Here is a 20,068-nt window from a genome sequence, read left to right as displayed (position 1 = left end):
TTGAAAGTCTACCCGTGTCTGCGTCGATGAATTGTTCCGACTGCTCTTCAAGCGGAGGTTGTCGGTGCTTTGTGACCACTACCGCAGTTGTGGGCTTCGGCCCCGTGGACACCTTCTTGGCCGCTTCGACGGCCGTCTTAGGGGCGAAGGCCTTAGGTACCACTTTCGGCGGCAGTGTGAACTGGATGGGTGCCGACGATTTTTGAGGTTTACTGGCAGGCTTAGTTGGTGGAGTATCCTTCGGTCCGACAGTTGAAGCCTTCTCCTTCATTTGTTTCAGCGATTCCGACACCTGCTTCGAAAAGGAGGCGGACAGCTGCGTCGACTCGACAGGTTCCTTCGATCCACCGCCAGGCGTGGACTCGAGGTTCGTACCGCTCTTAGCCTTGTCTGGTCGACGCAGAGGATCGAGAACCTTCTGAGCTCCAAGTCCTTTGTCTGTGTCGACGGCCTTCGGCGCAGATTTTTTTGGGTCGACGCCCTTGACCAGTTTTTTCGGTGTCCCAGTCTTCGGCTCGACAGCCTTTAGCGACCTCACCAGGTCGATAACACCTTTATGCTTCGTCGGTGCCGATAGTTCAGAGGACTTCGAGCCGACCAAAGCAATACTCACTTTTGGTTTCGATTTCGCCTCCAGTGCTTTCGGTTGCGTAGACACCGATGCTTTCCATTTCGGTTTCGATCGGTCAACCTGTGGCTCCTTAGAAGTGTCCGAAGCCGGGCCTTGAGGCGAGGCTGTAGAACCAAGTGTAAGATCTTGGGTAAGGCCATGTGGCGATCCCTCGACCTGAGCCTTATTAAGTGTCTCGGTCTCGGCCCCCGTACCAACGGTTGGACCTAGCTCCTCGCTCGAGCTATCTTCCACGGCCCCAAAGGCCCCATCGTCGTCTTCTACCTCGTCGACGACGTCTTCATTATCAACCATTTCAATATCAGCGTCGTAGCTGGAGTCGATCTCCGATGCAGGATTAGACAGGTTCTCTCGAACTTCCTGCTCGACTCCCTCATCCTCCTCGGTATCGAAAATGTTCACCGGGTCAGGTGCCGTGTGCTGGGCCTCCTTGCGCCCTGCGCGTCGAAGTCGAATCGTCTTCTTGGAGCGGAAACGAGAACAAGCCATACAGCTGACTTCATCGTGATCCGGCGACAGGCACTTGTTGCACACCGGGTGGACGTCGATGTGAGGATATTTTGAGTTGCACACGGGACATCTTTTGAACGGGCTCCGTTCCATGATCGTTCGTCGATAAGGCTTCTGGCGTCGACCGGGCCTTCAGTGCCGAAAAGCCACGCAGCTCCTCTGGATGTCCGGCTCGGAAACTGAGCCGTAACAGAACTGGGCACCGATCGCAAGACAATACCGAAGATAACTAGAGGCCTTTTGGCCAAAAAGAAAGTTTTTTATCGATTCCAACTTGAGTTAACAAATATGCATCCGAACTCAATGGCGGAAAAAAACAATCTGAGGATGGAGTCGATGCCCATGCGCACAGTAGTCCAGGGGAGGAGCCACCTATCTCGTGATACTTCGAAGACTCTTCCAGGACAACAATGTGCAATCATCCGGACCCAACACTAGGCGGCGATCTATGCACAGATATGAATTCAGCAGCCCACATGCCTCGAACCTTCATGGTAGACGAGCGTGCTGTAAAACCGGACGTAGTTATAGAACAAAGGGGTTATCCCAGACACGTCACTAAGACCTGGGTGAAGTTTGGTACAAGGAAAACATGGCCCCAGTGGATATAAAATTGAAATGATATACAATATAAACATCAACAACACCTGTTAAATCAATTACAAACAATACTATTCATGCTGAACATATTTATTCATGTTGAATATGTACTCTCATGTTCAAAAATATTACATTTGTTAAATGCAATTATGAAGAGGTGCCCCAGAGGGGAGGGAGGGATAAGTGCAGCAATGTGCGAGTGTGAAGGTAAGTGAGAGAGGGAGGGCAGTGAACAATGTACACATCCAAATCACAAAAAGCCAATTCAAGGCTAACCTATTTACAAAACCTTAATGTTAGAACAGAAGGGGACACAGTGAATTTATCACTTTTGTCCATAAAGGTAAACACAAAATAAAGCCGTTAACGTTTTGACCCAGGGATTGTGTGTAGGCAAATGAGGTCCTTACAGTAAGGTCTTCATCAGGACCGCAGGGGGTGGTGGGGTCACCTACAGATAATTAAAAGGGGACCTTGGATAAGGCTGGATTTTTTTAATGATTTGGATGTATACATTATTCACTGTCCTCCATCTCTCACGTACCTTCACACTCGCACACTGCTGCACTGTTCCCTCCCCTCCCCTCTGGGGCACCTCTTCATAATTGCATTTAAAAATGTGAGGTTTTTGAACATGAGAGCTCAAGTTCAACATGAATAAATATGTGCAACATGAATAGTATTGTTTGCAATTGATTTAACCGGTGTTGTTGATGTTTTTTTTTAAATTTTATTTCAGGTTTGTGTCCACTGGGGCCATTTGTTCCTTGATGCAAACCTGACATACTCAATAACGTGGTCGCATTTTATTTGAGGCGATGAACTTTGAAAGAAAAATCCAGTTCTTCAATGAAAGTTGTCCTAGAAGGCAATTTAGAATTTGAAAAGTCAAATGTTCGTGCCTTTGTAAAGGTACTGTTTTAGAGGAAACTCCCACATGGACCATCCACACAGGAGAAAAAAAAACCACTCAAGAGGTAGCTTCCCAGGAGGAAAAAACAATCTTTAGCTCTGTCTCAGAGGGTTTTAGCAGACAAGGTTGGGCATATCTTGCCTAGAATTATGATGAGGGTACAAACAGAAGAGAAACTTCTGAAGGTAGCCATCTGCATATATCTTCTCACGGTCACTGGTAGCACAGAGTCAGAAGAGAGATTTATTTTTTATTTTTTTTGTTTTTAGCCTGAGAGACTATACAAATACTCTTTGGCTTTCACTTCAGACATGACAAGCATTTGCAATGCAATGGTCTCGGCATCATTAAAGGTAGAGCTATTGGCATTGCTCATGACATTTCTTTTTTTTTCTTTAAATCATAAATAAATGGCATTGTCATTTACATTGCCAATACACAGCACTCTGCACTCAACAGCACACACCACTTTGCACCTGAACTCACTGCTCTGCACACTCACTCTGCACTCACTACTCTGCACTCACTATCTGCATTCTGCACACTCACTCTGCACTCACTACTCTGCACTCACTACTCTGCACTCACTATTCTGCATTCTGCACACTCACTCTGCACTCACTACTCTGCACTCTGCACTCACTACTCTGCACTCTGCACTCACTATTCTGCACTTTGCACACTCACTCTGCACTCACTACTCTGCACTCACTACTCTGCACTCACTACTCTGCACTCACTACTCTGCACTCACTATTCACTACTCTGCACTCACTATTCACTACTCTGCACTCACTACGCACTACTCTGCACTCACTACGCACTACTCTGCACTCACTACTCTGCACTCACTACTCTGCACTCACTACTCTGCACTCACTACTCTGCACTCACTACTCTGCACTCACTACTCACTACTCTGCACTCACTACTCACTACTCTGCACTCACTACTCATTACTCTGCACTCACTACTCATTACTCTGCACTCACTACTCACTACTCTGCACTCACTACTCACTACTCTGCACTCACCACTCACGACTCTGCACTCTGCACTCCCTACTCTGCACTCACGACTCTGCACTCACGACTCTGCACTCACGACTCTGCACTCACGACTCTGCACTCACGACTCTGCACTCACGACTCTGCACTCACGACTCTGCACTCACGACTCTGCACTCACGACTCTGCACTCACGACTCTGCACTCACGACTCTGCACTCACTACTCACTACTCTGCACTCACTACTCTGCACTCACTACTCTGCACTCACTACTCTGCACTCACTACTCTGCACTCACTACTCACTACTCTGCACTCTGCACTCCCTACTCTGCACTCACTACTCACTACTCTGCACTCACAACTCACTACTCTGCACTCACTACTCACTACTCTGCACTCACTACTCTGCACTCACTACTCTGCACTCACTACTCTGCACTCACTACTCACTATTCTGCACTCACTACTCTGCATTCTCCCTTCCGTAGTGTAAATGCCCTTCACGGCCGGATGCAGTATGTAGGTAGTCTCATATATTTCTTGGCACCTACGATGTAAGACTGTGTTGGATCTAGGAGGACATATATAGCACAGTTTTCTTTCACTCATTGCACTAGCACTGTGCTTTTATCCTCTCTTCTCCGTTTGATTAAACACATAAGCCAGCATGTAAACATTTGTATTAATGCTTCGCACGGACTGCATCCACAGGTAAACACTTGCTTTTCATTTTTTGGCTTTCATGCACATGTTATTTTTCAGGGTTTTTTCGGTACGTTATTATTTCACACATCTGATTTAAGCTTTTCGATTTTTAGTGCCCATCACAGCTTTAGCATTCATGTTTAACTTCTTTTTATTCGTTCTGTCCACATTATTTTTACTTCCTTGAAGCATGGCACTGTATGAGCAAGTGCGTGCATGGGCGCTGGTGTGTGTCTGTGTAAATGCACGACAGCAGCTGCCCACAGCGAGCGCGATCGCGTGCGCGTTTCAAATCGCCCTCCAAGGGGATGCGCGCGGCCAGGAGTGTCTCCTGGGAAGCACACTCGCTAACAATAAGTTCTCGGCGACAACGCGCTTCCGCGCGTTTAGCCGAGACCTAAAAAAGCGTGTTTGGCCGCCCCAGACAACTTTTAGCCGGGCAGGGTTCTTAAAGAAGGCTTGTGCATTTTTTCTTGAAAGGGTTTGATCAACTGTCACAACCTCCACCGTCTTTCAACGGTGGTGTGACAGAAGCCTGGGCAGACGAAATAAGAGACTCCATTCCTGGATCTCCTTGCCTCAGGTCTAGCCTTTTCAAAAATGGCCTCACGTAGTAAAAAAACTTCCCAAAAAATACAGAATGGCTCTTGGTAATGCCCCTGCCCTCACTGGTTGCGTTTGTAAAAAAGGTACTCTATGGGCGCGTTGTACCTCCAGTGACCAGTTCCAATCAGTAAGTTCTGGGAGCGTATCTTTGAACAGCTCTATAACGTACATACGGGCCTCTGCCCTCCCCTGCCCCTTCCGGAACCCCAAGGACCCGTGAATTATTGCGCCGCTGGCGGTTCTCCTGTTCTTCCAGTTTACATTGTCAGCTATCTGCGCCTCATGGGATTTAGTCAGTTCCTGAGTGGTTACAAGATCAGATTCTGTGGTGTAGATCCTTGCCTCAAGATCAGATAATCGCTCCCCAAAAAACACGACAAGTTTTAGTCAATTTTCGTACCACCCTCTGCACCTTTCTCATTGCTGCCATCTTATCGCGTCTCCTCATGGTGCATAGATATGGCCTGAAAAACAGCCTCTAGCGTTGGGGGATTAGACCTGCAAGCTTTTTCAGCTGTATGTCCATTTGCCGAGAGACTGGTGAGCTGGTTCGATGGGGTGGAATCCCAGGTAAGGTCTCTATCTCCGGATTTCTTTTTTCTTTTTCTCAGAATTGTCTGACTTCCCTCCATCACTCATATCAAGATCACTATTGCTCAGGTCTGTGATGCTGTCCGTGAGGTCTTCTGACCACTCCCCTCCGACAGAAACAGAAAAGAAGTCTAGCTCCTTCTCTGCTTACTTCTCAGGTATATTTTCCATGCTCCCTTTTTCTACTATCTTTTGGCCTTTGATATCATGCAAATGTGCAGCAGCATTAGCTTCTGTGGGTGCAAGCTCGGACTCTAGAGCACCAATACCAGGTTCATCCCCTCTTCCGTTAGCACTCGGTGAAAGTGAGGGGTCAGTTCCAGACACACCTTACCCTGAAGCATGTCTCAATACCTGGGGGTCTGTATGCAGCACCATCGGACTTCCCTCAGCTCTTGACTCCTCTATACTGCTGCTACGGACCACTTCTCCAGGAGCGGAAACTGCATTTCCTGCAGGACCTCTCAGCAGGTCTACCACCGTAGGGCCGACCGGCTGTGCCTTCATTACAGCCCCGCCTCTTTCTTTCCTCTCCTGGATCAGCTCAGCTTGTTTGCCTCAGCGTCCTCGCCCGCGCGTCCGCACCGGCGTTGCATCCTCCCCCACGTATCTGCGCCTGCTCCCACCTCTACGGCCTCCGCAAGACTCCTGGGCATGAGACGCGTCGTCTTTGCCTTGACTGCAGCTGGCGCCGACTTCGGACCCATCCTGCCCACCTCCATGGCCTCCACCGGCGCTGATGCGGATACCGATGCCGCCATCAGCAAACGCGATCCACCACCAATGTGACACCCAGGTACGATCAAGAGAGTGTTCTTAAGGTATTTAAAGTACCTAAGCACCGCCAGTCCAATAAGCGTCCCAACCAGTTGCACGTAGCGTCCATGTAAATTTGAGGGGGCACGTAGCGTTTCTGCTGGCGTCTCTGAAATCATTGCTGACCGCTTGTTACTTGCATCACCTTTCTTGTATCACAGCATTAATTTTGAGAACCTGGCTCTCTGTTCCTGTGCGCTGCTACGGTCTCAGACGATCGCCATCTTGCCTCTCACCGCAGCTACAGGTGTTCCAGTGTGTCCTGCAGTCCCAGAAGAGAGATTTCTGACTCTTTCACTTGTTAAGGCATGATAATAAGAAGACAATATTCACTGGGCCAAATGTGTACGAAACAACCATTCCAAGGGACGGAAGGCTGCAAATGGGACTGTTGACGTTCTCCAGGATAATTTAGAAAGAAATAGCTCAAATTAAGAGCAGAGGTCTACAAAAATAATATTTTAAACAAAAGTATGATAGGAATCGGACATATGAAGACGTCTAGAGGGAGTGGAGACGTTCAATACATTGATTGAAGTTTGGATGTTTACAATGAGGTGAATGCACTTTTCTATATAAAATCACTACTGTTTGTCTGAAGGCATATTAATACTGCTTACTGCTGCATATCAAATTACCGGGCGTGGATGAGGTCAAGCGGTTATGCCTGCCTTAATGTTGTTCATTATATTTACTCAATCTACTGAAACTAAAATTACCAAAGACTTCACCTTTGATAATGAGGAATGATTCAAGCATGTGCCTCTATGAAATATCCAACAGAGGATAAAATGCAGACTGATGCACGGTTGGCACCGGAAGAAGAACGACAAATGTCAAGGGACCAGGAGTCCTTTTGCATTCTATTTCATGTCCAGTTTACCCTTAATGCACATATAAAGAATGCAAGTCCACATGATATATTTTGTCTACCTTCTCAAAGTCAGGTACAGGGATTTGTATACTATTTTGGTTCTCCTCCTCACCTTCCCCACATCAATATTGATTTAGCTAATCCTCAGTTTTTTTGACACTCCATCACAGACCCGATTATGGCTTCTCCCAGCCTGTCCCTAATCCAGTGCTTCTATTCCGATTTCAGCAATTCTTACTTTTCAGTATAGCTTGCTAGGGAAATGTTTCATTCTGTACCCATTTGCAAGGTTATATCTCCGTTGACCAATCCCAAACGAGTTGAGCAAGTTCTTTAAGGTGAATAACAAGTAGCTGTTCATAAAGCACCCAACTTCAGTTCACAGTACTAGCAGACTCTGGTTAATAATTTGTTTTCAGATATTGACTGAATAGAAATACTGTTGCCACAAATACCAAAACATGACACACCTCTGTGCTACAAAAGGATTTTAGAAAAAGACTTGTTATTTTTCAGCATCTTTGAAACATGTTCCATTCACGTTCGCTCAGGGAAAGCTCTCTTATACTACAACATACATTTAGAGGTTTTGTGTATTCAAGCCAAAATCTGTTAGTCCATCTGTTATCCAAGAACATCACCTAAAATTAAGATCCAGTACAAAATGCATGCTCTCTGTATTTTCCTAAAGTATGCCATGAGACAGAATAAAGACAATTTTGAAATCTAGAGGCATTTCCAGTATTCAACTATACAAATCTTCACAGAATCAGATAACTTGTTTTTCAGTTACTACTGGCCTTACTTACCATGAAAACATGTAAATTATAAAGCTTTTGACACAATGACTCTCCAATGCAGCCTCTCAAAGCATCGTACCGATCACCCCTGAGAAGAGAGGGAGAGACAAGTAAAACATAAGTATATTTTCTGACTCACCTACAAACCACAAAATGGAAAGCTGATTGAGTAGTGCAGTTACTAAAAACCTCAAGTGCATATGTGCCTTGATGCAGTTATTTGGGTCTTTGCTGCTCACAAAAACAAAGTACTGCATCTTTCACATGTAATGCTCTTTTAAATGCACTGGGGGAATTCCGAGCCCCATGGCGGCTAATGATTTTAGCATATGAATGTAGTAAAGATCCATTCTTGGAGAATATAGAATTACTGCCCTTCCATGACTGCCATGTCAGCCTGCAATCATGAGGAACCTTTACCTGAGACCACAAAGAAATGTAATTGCCAGCAAGAGTCACTAGAGATTAGTATTTTCTAGAATCCTGGGCTACTTCGTAGACTCATACAGTAAGTGGGCTATCTCCAAGGCAAACGCACCACTGCTTCAGAGAATGAACCATTTCATGACCTACCTAAATCTCCCATTGACCCAGCTTTGTGGAAGCACTAGGCCCAAAGCCAGGTACTAGGATGTTCAATCTAAAAGCCTCTTTATGATTCGATCTGCAGAGGAGGAGGCGAGAGAAAAACTTAAAAAGAAAGGTAATGCTTTTCTAGCACAAAGCAAAATCAAATAAAGTAAGATATGTCATGTGTGGGACTGCCCTTTCCCCTACTTACATAGGAAAGATGCATGTTCCCATCTTATGCTATTTGTGTTTTCTCTTTAGTTTTCATAACTTTTTAGCTTCAGAAAATAGCTTTGAGATGTTGCCTCACAGCCCTGGTGAGTGCTCCAAGAATTGCCTTTATGAATTTTTTGTGAAGTTGTTTTGAGGCAGACACAGGAAAAACTCCACCTAGCCAACGATAGTAAAACACCAGGCCAATTGGAGAGTCCGTTGTTGTCGACCGCAGCCCTGCAGGACTGAAGCCGCTCTGAGCTGCGCGGCTATCCGAAAGCCCTCGGCGCCGCCCGTACCCATCTGACAGTCTGCCCGCTTGCTTCTCCTGGTGTGAGAGCCAACTCTGCCGCGAGCAACGGCCCAACCCCGGTCTGCATCCGAGGCCAGGGGGACAGGGGCGGTAGGCTGTTAGATTAGGGGCCGGCGCCCAGCCTGTCTTCCTCCGACGTGGGAGCAGAGTGGTAGCAGTGGAAAGCAGACGGACGCAGGTGAAGCCAGAGGAGCCAGTGGAGAAAGTAGCAATTGCCACATTGACCTTGCTGGGGACCAGACCTTCGGGACCCTCGGGAACTTGGCAGTGGCAGCAGCGAGACTCAATCAGAGTGCCTGGTGGCATTCTGATTGTCAGCACCAAGACGTGCCTGCGGATCACTGGAGGCGGTGCTGTCGAACTCTGCGAACTCTGCGAGTGAACCAGTGAACCAGTGACGGATGTGTTGCAGAGCTCGGAGCTTGAGCCAGGCAGCGATCTGCAGGCTGTAAGTAGAGTAGCGCCGGTCGGAGGCCTGAGGTGAGGTGAGGTGAAGCGGGGAGAGCTGAGCACGAGCGAACGCCCGCCGGCAGCAGGGGCGTGCTCCGGCTCGGCCCGGCCCGGCGGCGGCAGTGATTCACGAGTCTGCCCCACCCCCCATCCGGCTCACGGGTCAGCAGAGCAAAACAAAACAGTAAACAATATATATATATTTTTTCTACAATCAGCAAAAAGACCAATAATAATAATAACGACCCTCTCCAAAAAAAAAAAAAAAAAAAAAATGTACAGCTCAGCCCTAAGCAAAAAAAAAACAAAAGGAGATGGTCATGGAGGTCAACAGCATAGCATCAGGTACCACACAGGAAGGAATGTCACCTACGGAGCCGAGGCAAACAAATAGCGACAAGCAGAGTGGGACGGAAGGCGTAACACAGGGCATCACAGTCATCTCTGAACCCGCAAGCTCAAAGTCAGCTGTCAGCAAAAAAGTGGCTGAGACAGCCCCGCCTGTCACTAAAGGCATTATACATGCCCAAACAGCAGTAAACGGGCGCCGACTTCCTAAAAGTGGCCACAACAACAGCTAAAAACAACCAGGAATGCCATGACCCTAAACAATTCAAACATTTACAAGACACCAGTCTTAGCATTGACACCTTTGACGGCCTAAGTGAAGACGATACGAATATCCCCCTCGATAAGTGCAGCAAGAGTCACATTAATGAAAAAGCAGAACTTTGGGCAACAGGTCCAGACCCGGATCACGCCTCAAAAGGCGAAGCCCATGGTCCCCAAATTCTAAAAATCAAACCCCTTTCAGAAGGTGGTCACATCCATAAAGTCAACGCCATAGAAGCAGAAATACACCATCAGCCGCTTATCCTAGAACCACAGCCGAAGGGGCAGCAACAACTGTTACCGAGCCACAATGGTCTTAACGGTAACAAAGAAGCTATCTCAATACATCAGATAAGCACGGGTCCTCTAAGTCCTTTCGGTACCATACACATGCTGTCGCCGGCCCTACTCACAGACGACCCGGTCAAAGTAATAACCAACAAGTACTATTCACCGGAATCTGTTCATCGAAGTAGCATAAAATCACCGCCCTCAAGGCAACAAGATGACTTATTTCTTAGTCTAAAAAATCTCGAAAATTCTCCCATGGTGCCGCAGTCGCAAAATAGGGAGAAAGTATACGAAATTCCAGCCTCTCCGGTTTCCTTGCCCCTAGAGCATACACCTTCACCGGTACAGGCAGCCAGCCCACCACCCTCTGCAGTCTGGCCCCATTTGTTAAACACTTTGGATACCATTGGTAAAGCCATGACTTATCACGCAGACAAATTAGATACCCAAGTTGGCCTGTTAAACACCCTAGCTATCTACGTTCAGGGGGTGGAACAAAAGCTGCAAAACCTTAATGAAATGATAGAGCGGATGCAGCAAGACCGAGAAACATGCTACCTAACTAACCACTGCCATTGCACGCAAATAATAGACCAACTAGCCTTAGTTCCAAACTTAATGTCCGAACTACTGGGGGTCGCCAGGGACACCTCAGCACAGATTAATCCACCAACAAAGAAATTCAAAGAAACCCAGCAGGAAATAGATCAGGTTTACCCAAGTCCCCCAAAAGAGCACAATGTAAAAGAAGGGGGGCTCAACAGTGCTCTAACACCCGAAAGCACAAAAACACTACAGTTAAAAACCTTTTCGGACAATGTAGCCTTCTCGATCAGCCCACCAGTTGATCACTGCAACGAGCCACCTGCAAAAGAACAATAGTTACTTACCTGTAATCTGTGGTTCTCCAGTATTGGTGTCTTTCATAGATTCACATGCCTGAATCATTCCCCGTCGTCGGAGTGGGAGCCCACGGTACATAAAAAAGCAGTAAAATATACCCTTTGTACATAACAAATAACAATATACCCAACCAGGAAGAAAAAGTAGCCCCAGCTACAGTAAATAAAACTTCCACATTAGAACCTATCCAGGTCATTATGTATAGACCAAACTGCAGCCAATCAGGCCACAGCTCCCACCAGAATGCTCTCCCCAGAGACCCAAGCTCTCAGATTTTGTAGCACCGGAGTGTACCGGAGAAAAGTATAGATAAAACAGCCTGAGTGAGACTCTGAGGGGAGGTGGGTGGGTGCATGTGAATCTATGAAAGACACCAATACTGGAGAACCACAGATTACAGGTAAGTAACTATTGTTCTTCTCCAGTATTAGGGGTGTCTTTCATAGATTCACATGCCTGAATCAGAGTAGTGAGCAGTAATAGCCATAATATCATACATAGCTCTTGGACGCCAAGGCACATAGCAGTAATGCAAGAACACAATGAAAAGCAATAACACAATAGGCGTCAAAAGAGCAAGAGGAGGTGGGAAAGAAATAGCAGAGGCTCACCTTATTGGAAAAGATTACGCAGGACTGCTCTTCCCACCGAGGCATCGGTATCGCTCGAAGAATCCAGACAGTAATGCCTCGTGAATGTGTGCCTGCTGGACCAAGTTGCAGCTCTGCAGATTCGCAGGAGAGGCACACCAGCAAACAAAGCAGTCGAAGAAGAGACTGCTCTTGTAGAATGTGCTCTGGGTAAGGTCTGTAATGGTTTACCTGCCTGTTGATGGCAGAGCCCTATCGCTGAAGAGACCCACCTAGCGATAGTTTGTTTTGTCACTGCACAGCCTTGTCTTGGTTTGCCATGCGCAACAAATAGCTGATCCGTCTTCCTGATGGCAGTTGTCCTGGAAAGATAGAACTTAAGACATCGTTTGATATCTAGCGAGTGTAGAGTTCGTTCAGCTGGTGTCTGCGGATTTGGAAAAAACGTCTTAAGTATGACTGGCTCATTCAGGTGGAAATCCGATGGTACTTTGGGCATGTACTTCGGGTTGGTGCGCAGCATCACCGAATCATTCGTGAATTGCAAGAAAGGTGGTTTAGATGTAAACGCCTGCATGTCACTGACCCTTCTGGCTGATGTTAATGCCAGTAGTAATGCAACTTTCCAGGTGATGAATTTCAGATCAACTTTATGAATCGGCTCAAAAGGATGGCGCATGAGTTGAGCTAATACAATATTCAAGTGCCAGGATGGAGGTGGCCGACGTACTGGTGGAAACATGCGAAATAAACCTTTAAAGAATTGCTGGATTATTCTTGAGGAGTATAGTGAATTCGTACCGTCCTGACGGTATCTGGATATGGCCGCTAAAAACACTTTAAGTGTAGAGTGTGCCAAGCCTGATTTAGCCAGATGTAAAAAGAAAGGTAAAATCTTGTCTGGTTCAGCATGCATAGGATGTAAATCCATAGTTTTGCACCAAGCACAAAAACGCTTCCATTTAAGCCTGTAAATTCTGTTCGTAGAAGGTGCTCTAGCATTGTTCAGGACTTCTTGACAGTCCTGTGGAATGTTCAAGTGTGCAAACTCGTGGTGTTGAGGAGCCAAGCTGATAATTTTAGAGAATGAGGGTCTGGATGATATATTTTGCCATCCTGAATTGTCAGAAGATCCGGAATTTGAGGCAGCTGAACTGGTTCGCACTCTGAGAGGAGAAGAAGCTGTGTGAACCAATATTGCAGGGGCCACCGTGGAGCGATTAGAATCATACGACACGGTTGCCTCCTCATTTTCCTGATGACCTTGGGAATTAAAGGAATCGGAGGGAAGGCGTAGGCAATGAGTCGTTCCCAGTTCATTGAGAGAGCGTCCCCGCAAGATTCCCTGTGGGGAATCCAGCTCGCGAAATGGACACATTTCTTGTTGTGGTAGGTCGCGAACAGATCTAGATCGGGGTGACCCCATCTCTGGAAAATTCGATCCAGTGCTGGCTGATGCAGCTCCCACTTGTGAGTGCTGCATTTGGATCTGCTTAGGGAATCTGCTAGGACATTGGCTACTCCTGGGACATGTACTGCTGCCAAGTTGATGTTGTGTGCCAGGGCCCAATTCCAGATTTCCTGAGCTTGCCGGGACAACCGGGCTGATCTTGTACTCCCCTGTTTGTTCAGGTAATGCATGCTCGTCGTGTTGTCTGTTCGGATCAACACGGACGAGTTTGACAGTCGCTTGAAAAGATTTGAGGGCGAGGAAAATGGCCCTCAACTCCAATAAATTGATGTGCCATGTCTTTTGCTGTGTGTTCCATTTGCCACTGATTGTCATCCCTTGAAGGTGAGCGCCCCAACCTTCCAGCGAGGCATCCGTGGTCACGATGAAACTGGGGACTTCTGCGAGAAAGGCGCAGCCTACTTGCAGGTTGCGTTCTTGAGTCCACCACAGGATTGCATTTTTCATCCGAGGTGTTAAGACGATGACATCTTCGAAGGAACCGGATATTTGCACCCATTGGTGGCTGAGTTCCTCTTGTAGTGGTCTCATCCTCAGACGACAGTTTGGGGATAGGAGGATGCACGATGATTACATCCCTAGGAAAGACTTGAATCTTCGAACTGAAACGCACTTTTTTCTGAGGAGTGCAATCGCCATTTCCTGGATCTTTGCTTGTCTTTCGCTTGAAATGAAGACTTGAGCGTGTTTGGAATCCAGAGTCGCTCCCAGGAAAGACTTCCTCTGAGATGGTGTCGTCTTCCGTCAGAAACTGGAGGATCTCTTGGAGTGACACCATTCTGAACGTCAACTTCTTGATATATTTGTTGAGGGCACGCAAATCGAGGATGGGGCGCCATTCCCCCGATTTCTTGCGTATCAAGAAAAAACGAGAGTAAAATCCTTTTCCTCTCGGATGTTGAGGTACTTTCTCGATTGCCCCTTTCCGAATCATTGCATTGATTTGGACGAATAGCTCCCTGAGATGTGCTGGGGGCGGTCCTTTTGGGGGCGAATTTGGAGGGGTCTTTACAAATTCCAATATGTGACCTTTTGAGATTACATCCAAGACCCATCTGTCTGTTGTAATTTTGGACCATTGAGAGTAATGCAGGGATATTCTTCCTCCAATTTGTTTCTGTCTGAGGCAAAGTGGCGGCAGGACGCTTTTCTCACTTCTTGTTGGCGTTGTCTCTGCCCCGATAGGTAGTTTTACCTCGGGACAGTGTATAATTACTCTGTCTTTGGCCATAAGGTTGTTGCTTGTAAGGCTGGTACCTTTGGTTGTTTTGGTTGTTAGAATATGGGCGTTGCTGGTAATATTCTTCTCTACTGGAGAAATTACCCCTTCCTTTTGCACCACGAAAGGAAGATTTACGGTACTGCAGAGTACCTAACGATCGTGCGGTTTCCGTATCCTTCTTAATGGATTGTAAGGCTTCGTCCACATGTGTGCCAAAAAGGAACTCGCCGTCATAAGCCATATTTAAAACCTTGGCTTGTACTTCTTGTCTAAAGGACGTAGATTTTAACCATCCCTCTCTTCTAAGCACCGCAGCTCCTGCCAATTGTCTGAATCCTGTGGCCGCCACGTCCACTGCTGCGTCGATAATTTCAGACGAAGCACATTCGCCTTCTTGCTAAATTTTGGTGGCCTCAGAGCGGTCAGGCTCAGGCAGTTTCTGGATGTATGGCGATATGTCAGACCACATTTGTCAGTCATATCTACCCACAATTGCTAACGAATTTGCAGCTCTAACTGTGGTGGCCGCAATAGTAGATACCTTTTTGCCAATGGTATCGAGGCGTCTTCCGTCCCTGTCCGTAGGGATCGAGATCTGAGTTGAAGGGTTCCTAGCCCTCTTTTGAGCTGCCTGCGCAATAACTGAGTCCGTTTTCGCCTGACCGATGAGACAAGCAGGTGAAGAGGCGGGCGCCCTATATTTTTTGTCTACTCGCGGCAATACCGCAGGAGAAGAGTTTGGCGTGGCCATGATCTTAAGCCCTTCCTTCCAGATAAAGTCTATAATGGGAATAGACCAACTTTGCTTTTGAGATAAAGTCTTAAAATCATACAGAAAACATTCATCTTGTTTAGCTTCCATAGAAATAAGAAATCTTTTAGTAGCCTTGTCCATAATCCTATGGAAGTTCGCTATATCCACCGGTGGTGACTCAGCCTTCGGTTGTTCATCTGGGGAAGGCGTATCTGCCTGATAATCTTCATACTCCGACGAGTCCGATTTATTCAATTCCCCTTCCTCATGGGTGTCCTCATCAGAATTGTCATCCTCCTGTTGGTGGTGGGAGAGTGGTGTGGTAGGCCGGGTATGCTGTGTCTCTTCCGACCTACCCGCCCTTGCATTTTGACTCATTTGAGGCTGTGGGGAGGTAATATGAGAATCGCCCGACTCCGAAGGTGGGAAGCGGCGATAATAATCGCTTAGCATATATTGCAAATTTTCAAAAAGTGCCATTGGCATCTGCATCGCTGGCGCTGGTGTGTTCACCAATGTAGGTGCCTGAATTTGCTGTTCTTCTTCCTCCTGATCCTTAACCTGTATCAGTAAGTCAGAAGGACTTTCAGCCGCTTGGAACATGTCATCACCAGATTCTTCCTCAGAATCCAAGAGCCTGTCAGGCATTTGGAGTGGCGATAATGGCGTGGATTGAGATGACCTTTTCTGCAACAAAGCTGCAGTTGTGGCTGGAGATTGTAGAGGTATGGCAGTGCTTCTTGCTGACCATACTTGCAGGTCTGTACAAGACGACAACTTTGGTGTGGGTGGATTGTCTTGTAATTGTGGTAAATCCGAGCCTTGTGTCGTCGTCTTCGTCGTTGAAGACAACGGCTCCTTCGACTTCAGAGGCGGTGTTATTTTTGTCGACGTGGTGGATTTCGTCGTCGACGAGGGAACCGTCGACGGAGCAGTCTTCATCGTCGACGGGGCCGTCGACGAGACAATCTTCACCTTCGTCGACGACGTTCTCGTCGACGCGTCCGTCGACGGGGTCTTTTTCGTCGTCGAAGGGTCCGTCGACGGTATCTTTGTCGACGATGGCGTCGACGTCGGCAAGGTTTTCTTCGTCGACGGAACAGCCGTCGACGACGACGAGGGTTTCTTCGACGATTGTTTCATTTTCGTCGACGTATGTTCGGCGACGAGAGGTGTGACAATCTTCGTCGACGAGATGGGACGAATTTGAACATGAACATAAGTTGGAGAGGAGGCTGAGGACATCACCATAGTCGATTTTGGTGAGGAGAAAGTCAAAGTAGAAGTCATAGCAGAGGCAGCCTGACTGGAATTCGGCAGAGCTGTTGGTGCCTTAGTCACAGGTCTCACAGGAGACACTAAAGACTCTGTTCTTTTTAAGCATGGAAGCTTCACAGACTTCTCTGAGGATTTTTGACTTTTAGAAGTAGAAGGCTCACCAGCCTCTGAAGCGATCTGGTGCTTCGCCGCCTTAGGAGTAGGCACAGCACTCTCAGCCCTCCTCTTCTTTGACCCTTTAGAAGACTCTGAGGCAAAACTTCCTACCTCAGAAAGTGGCGCATCTTTATCCTTTATCTGCTGAAGCCACAGCAGCAGGCGACCCTCTCTATCCCTGAGGGTCTTAGGAGGAAATTTGCGACAGATCTTACACTCCTTAGCCTGATGGTCAGGGTACAAACAGTAGATGCAGCGAGTGTGTGGATCTTCCTTAAACAGCCTCGCTTTTCCACAAGAGTCACAGGTCCTGAACAGGGACTTTGAAGTAGACATTGTAGAAGAAAGAAACTTGACAAGTAGAGAAAGAATGAGCAGAGCTCAGAGGGACTCCCTATCACACGACGTGCGGTAAAAAATCTGAGAGCCTGGGTCTCTGGGGAGAGCATTCTGGTGGGAGCTGTGGCCTGATTGGCTGCAGTTTGGCCCATACATAATGACCTGGATAGGTTCTAATGTGGAAGTTGTATTTACTGTAGCTGGGGCTACTTTACTTCCGGGTTGGGTATATTGTTATTTGTTATGTACAAAGGGTATATTTTACTGCTTTTTTATGTACCGTGGGCTCCCACTCCGACGACGGGGAATGATTCAGGCATGTGAATCTATGAAAGACACCCCTAATACTGGAGAAGAAGCAATTACTAAAGCTTCACTATCAAAGCGGGAGAGGAAACGACTAAGAAAGTCAAGAAAGGGAAAACAAACAAGACATGCACCAAGCGTAATCAGTACCACAACGGAGCTAAATGTTACCCAAAGTGAAGACGATACATCAACAACAAACACAGAGAAAGCAAGTCTTGTGGTCAATAAAACCTCATCTACCAATAAGCCTACCAACACAACAATTCAAAAGCAACCAAAAATGGAACATTCGCAGCCAGCAAAAGTATAAAGCATATTCAAACCCGCAGAAAAGGAAGAGAATCGGCATGTAGCATCTCAGCCTACTCAAACCCCAACAAAAACCACCAGACGCAACACAATAGAACCTGTTAAAACCAGCTCAAATGACGTAATTTGGCCCAATGAGGGAGAAAGCTAGGATGGGTGCACCACTGACAAAACATACAGGATACACAGGGAAAGCAGTGTTCCAACCACTGCAATGTACAATGATATACCTCCTCTAAATACCGCATGCAACACTCAGAATCCTTGCCCGACCATCGCGGGACAACTCTCAGAGGGAAAAGAACTTAAAAAAAGCCATCACTCAGAGCTGGTCCTCTCCGACAGCAATAACTACTACTGCAAAAAGCTGCATTTCATCCCTCATTTCGAATCAAGGGGAACCCATGATATCCTTAATAGAAGCGTAATATTAAAACTGCTCAAAGCACTCCCATCCCTGCGTCATATCGAGACGGGGAATCTTGAAAGCGTTGAATTTAGCTCTAATCCCGACCCATCTGGTCGAGAAATCACTATAGTAAGCTTTACAGATAACTCCATCACAGAGCAAATCTGGCAGCAGCAGGTTTTATTCGCCAAATGGGGTATAGAACTAAAAAAAACAACGCCCGCCCGCTATCCCACCCCACTTCAACAACTAAAGTCACCAGAGAGCTTGTTGAGAGGTGCGAAAGGCCCAGAACACCAAAGCCCAAGAATTGGCAAAGATCAAGATAGTAGGAAAATAACCATAACCTTCATTCATCCGGAAGCAGGAAAACACATAGGGCAAATGAAAGAGAACCCAGCCGGAACCCACCAATGTACTGCATGAACAAATCCTTCCAAAGCTAAAATAACAGACCACGGGTGTAACATTTGCTCTTGGAACATAAATGGCCTGAGCTCAAAACTAGAAGATCCGGACTTCATGGAATTTCTCAAAAAACATGATTTAATCATCCTTCAAGAGACATGGCAAACAAATTCTTCACCAATAGTAGGTTACAAAGAATATCTTAACCCGGCCCAGAAGGACTCGAAATATGGAAGAGCTAAAGGAGGGATTTCAATCTATGTCTCGACCCACATCTCATGGCAGGCTACGGAAGACGATTTAGATACAACATGGATGCTATGTATCAAATTAACAGCCCGACCTTCTGTAGCCTACTAATATTGAATATATACATCCACCCATCATCCAAACAAAAGAGATTGAATATTGATACTCTAGCAGCAACACTGGATACATTAAAACTGGCTCACCCACACTCCAACATAATTTTATCAGGAGATTTTAACATGAAATTACAAAATCTAAGGAAAGACAGTCCAACAGGCCACGTTCCATCTAGCAAACAACGTGACACACATGGTAATAGATGTGCTTCCCTGCTGAAAGAAAGATCATTGGGCGTGTTAAACGGACAAGTGACATCAGAGAGCCACCAAGCATATACCCGGGTAACGCAGAGAACATGCTCCATCATAGACTATTCATAAACAAACCTAGACCTTCTCCCACATATCACAAACTTTGAAATAAAAGATAGGTCAGAAAGCGACCACCACCCACAAACCTTCACTTTACTCGTAAACACGGCCGACCCAGCAAAAGACAAAGAGATGTCCCAACTCGCAAAATGTTATAATCTGAAACGTTTAATTTGGAAAAAGGAAAATATCGGTGACATCATGGCCACATGCATAACCCTTTCGGAGAGTTTTAAAGTCAATCAATCATGCATAAAGGTTTGGGAAATCTTTGCTCAAGACCTAAACAAAGATTTCTCAAAAAACGGCCGCAAACCAGGCAGACCGGAAGGGGTAGGGTGGTTCACCACCAGTTTAAGGAAACAAAAAAACCAATTGAATAAACATCTAAGGCATTTGCGAACTCGAGGCCCAGAATCTACTCAGGACATTCTTTCACTAATATCAAAAGCAAGAAAAGACCTCAAAAGAGACTCCAAGGTAGCCAAGAAAGCCTTCAGAGAAGTACTCTGGGCAAAATTCCTCCATGCGAGCAACCAAAAAAACTCTAAGCTCTTCTGGGATATAATCAACCAGCTATCGAACGGTAAGAACAGGCACTTCAATTCTGACGTAATGGAGGACACTTGGAGAGGACACTTGGAAAGCACACATCGAGCAAACATATAATGACAGCCTACCTTTAGGAGCCACAAATCAGGAAATCCCCACTGCAGTAATAGTTTGTGAAACAC

The 20,068-nt window shown here is 46.5% G+C and overlaps 1 protein-coding gene across 2 annotated transcripts in view; it reads right to left on the bottom strand.

The window, feature by feature from the left end:
• The window catches only part of UBA6 (ubiquitin like modifier activating enzyme 6), a 1,035,692-nt gene that overhangs the window by 633,065 nt on the left and 382,559 nt on the right, over positions 1 to 20,068 (bottom strand). For both annotated transcript variants that reach the window (XM_086961917.1, XM_086961916.1), the window contains exon 16: positions 8,067 to 8,145. In XM_086961917.1, the coding sequence (XP_086818043.1) occupies positions 8,067 to 8,145 (79 nt within the window). The remainder of the gene's footprint in view (positions 1 to 8,066; positions 8,146 to 20,068) is intronic.

This window comes from Lissotriton vulgaris, chromosome 3_1 (assembly GCF_964263255.1).
Source record: "Lissotriton vulgaris chromosome 3_1, aLisVul1.2, whole genome shotgun sequence".
NCBI lineage: Eukaryota > Metazoa > Chordata > Amphibia > Caudata > Salamandridae > Lissotriton > Lissotriton vulgaris.
The sequence above is the reverse complement of the archived record's forward strand: the minus strand, read 5'-3'. Positions and strand labels throughout refer to the sequence as shown.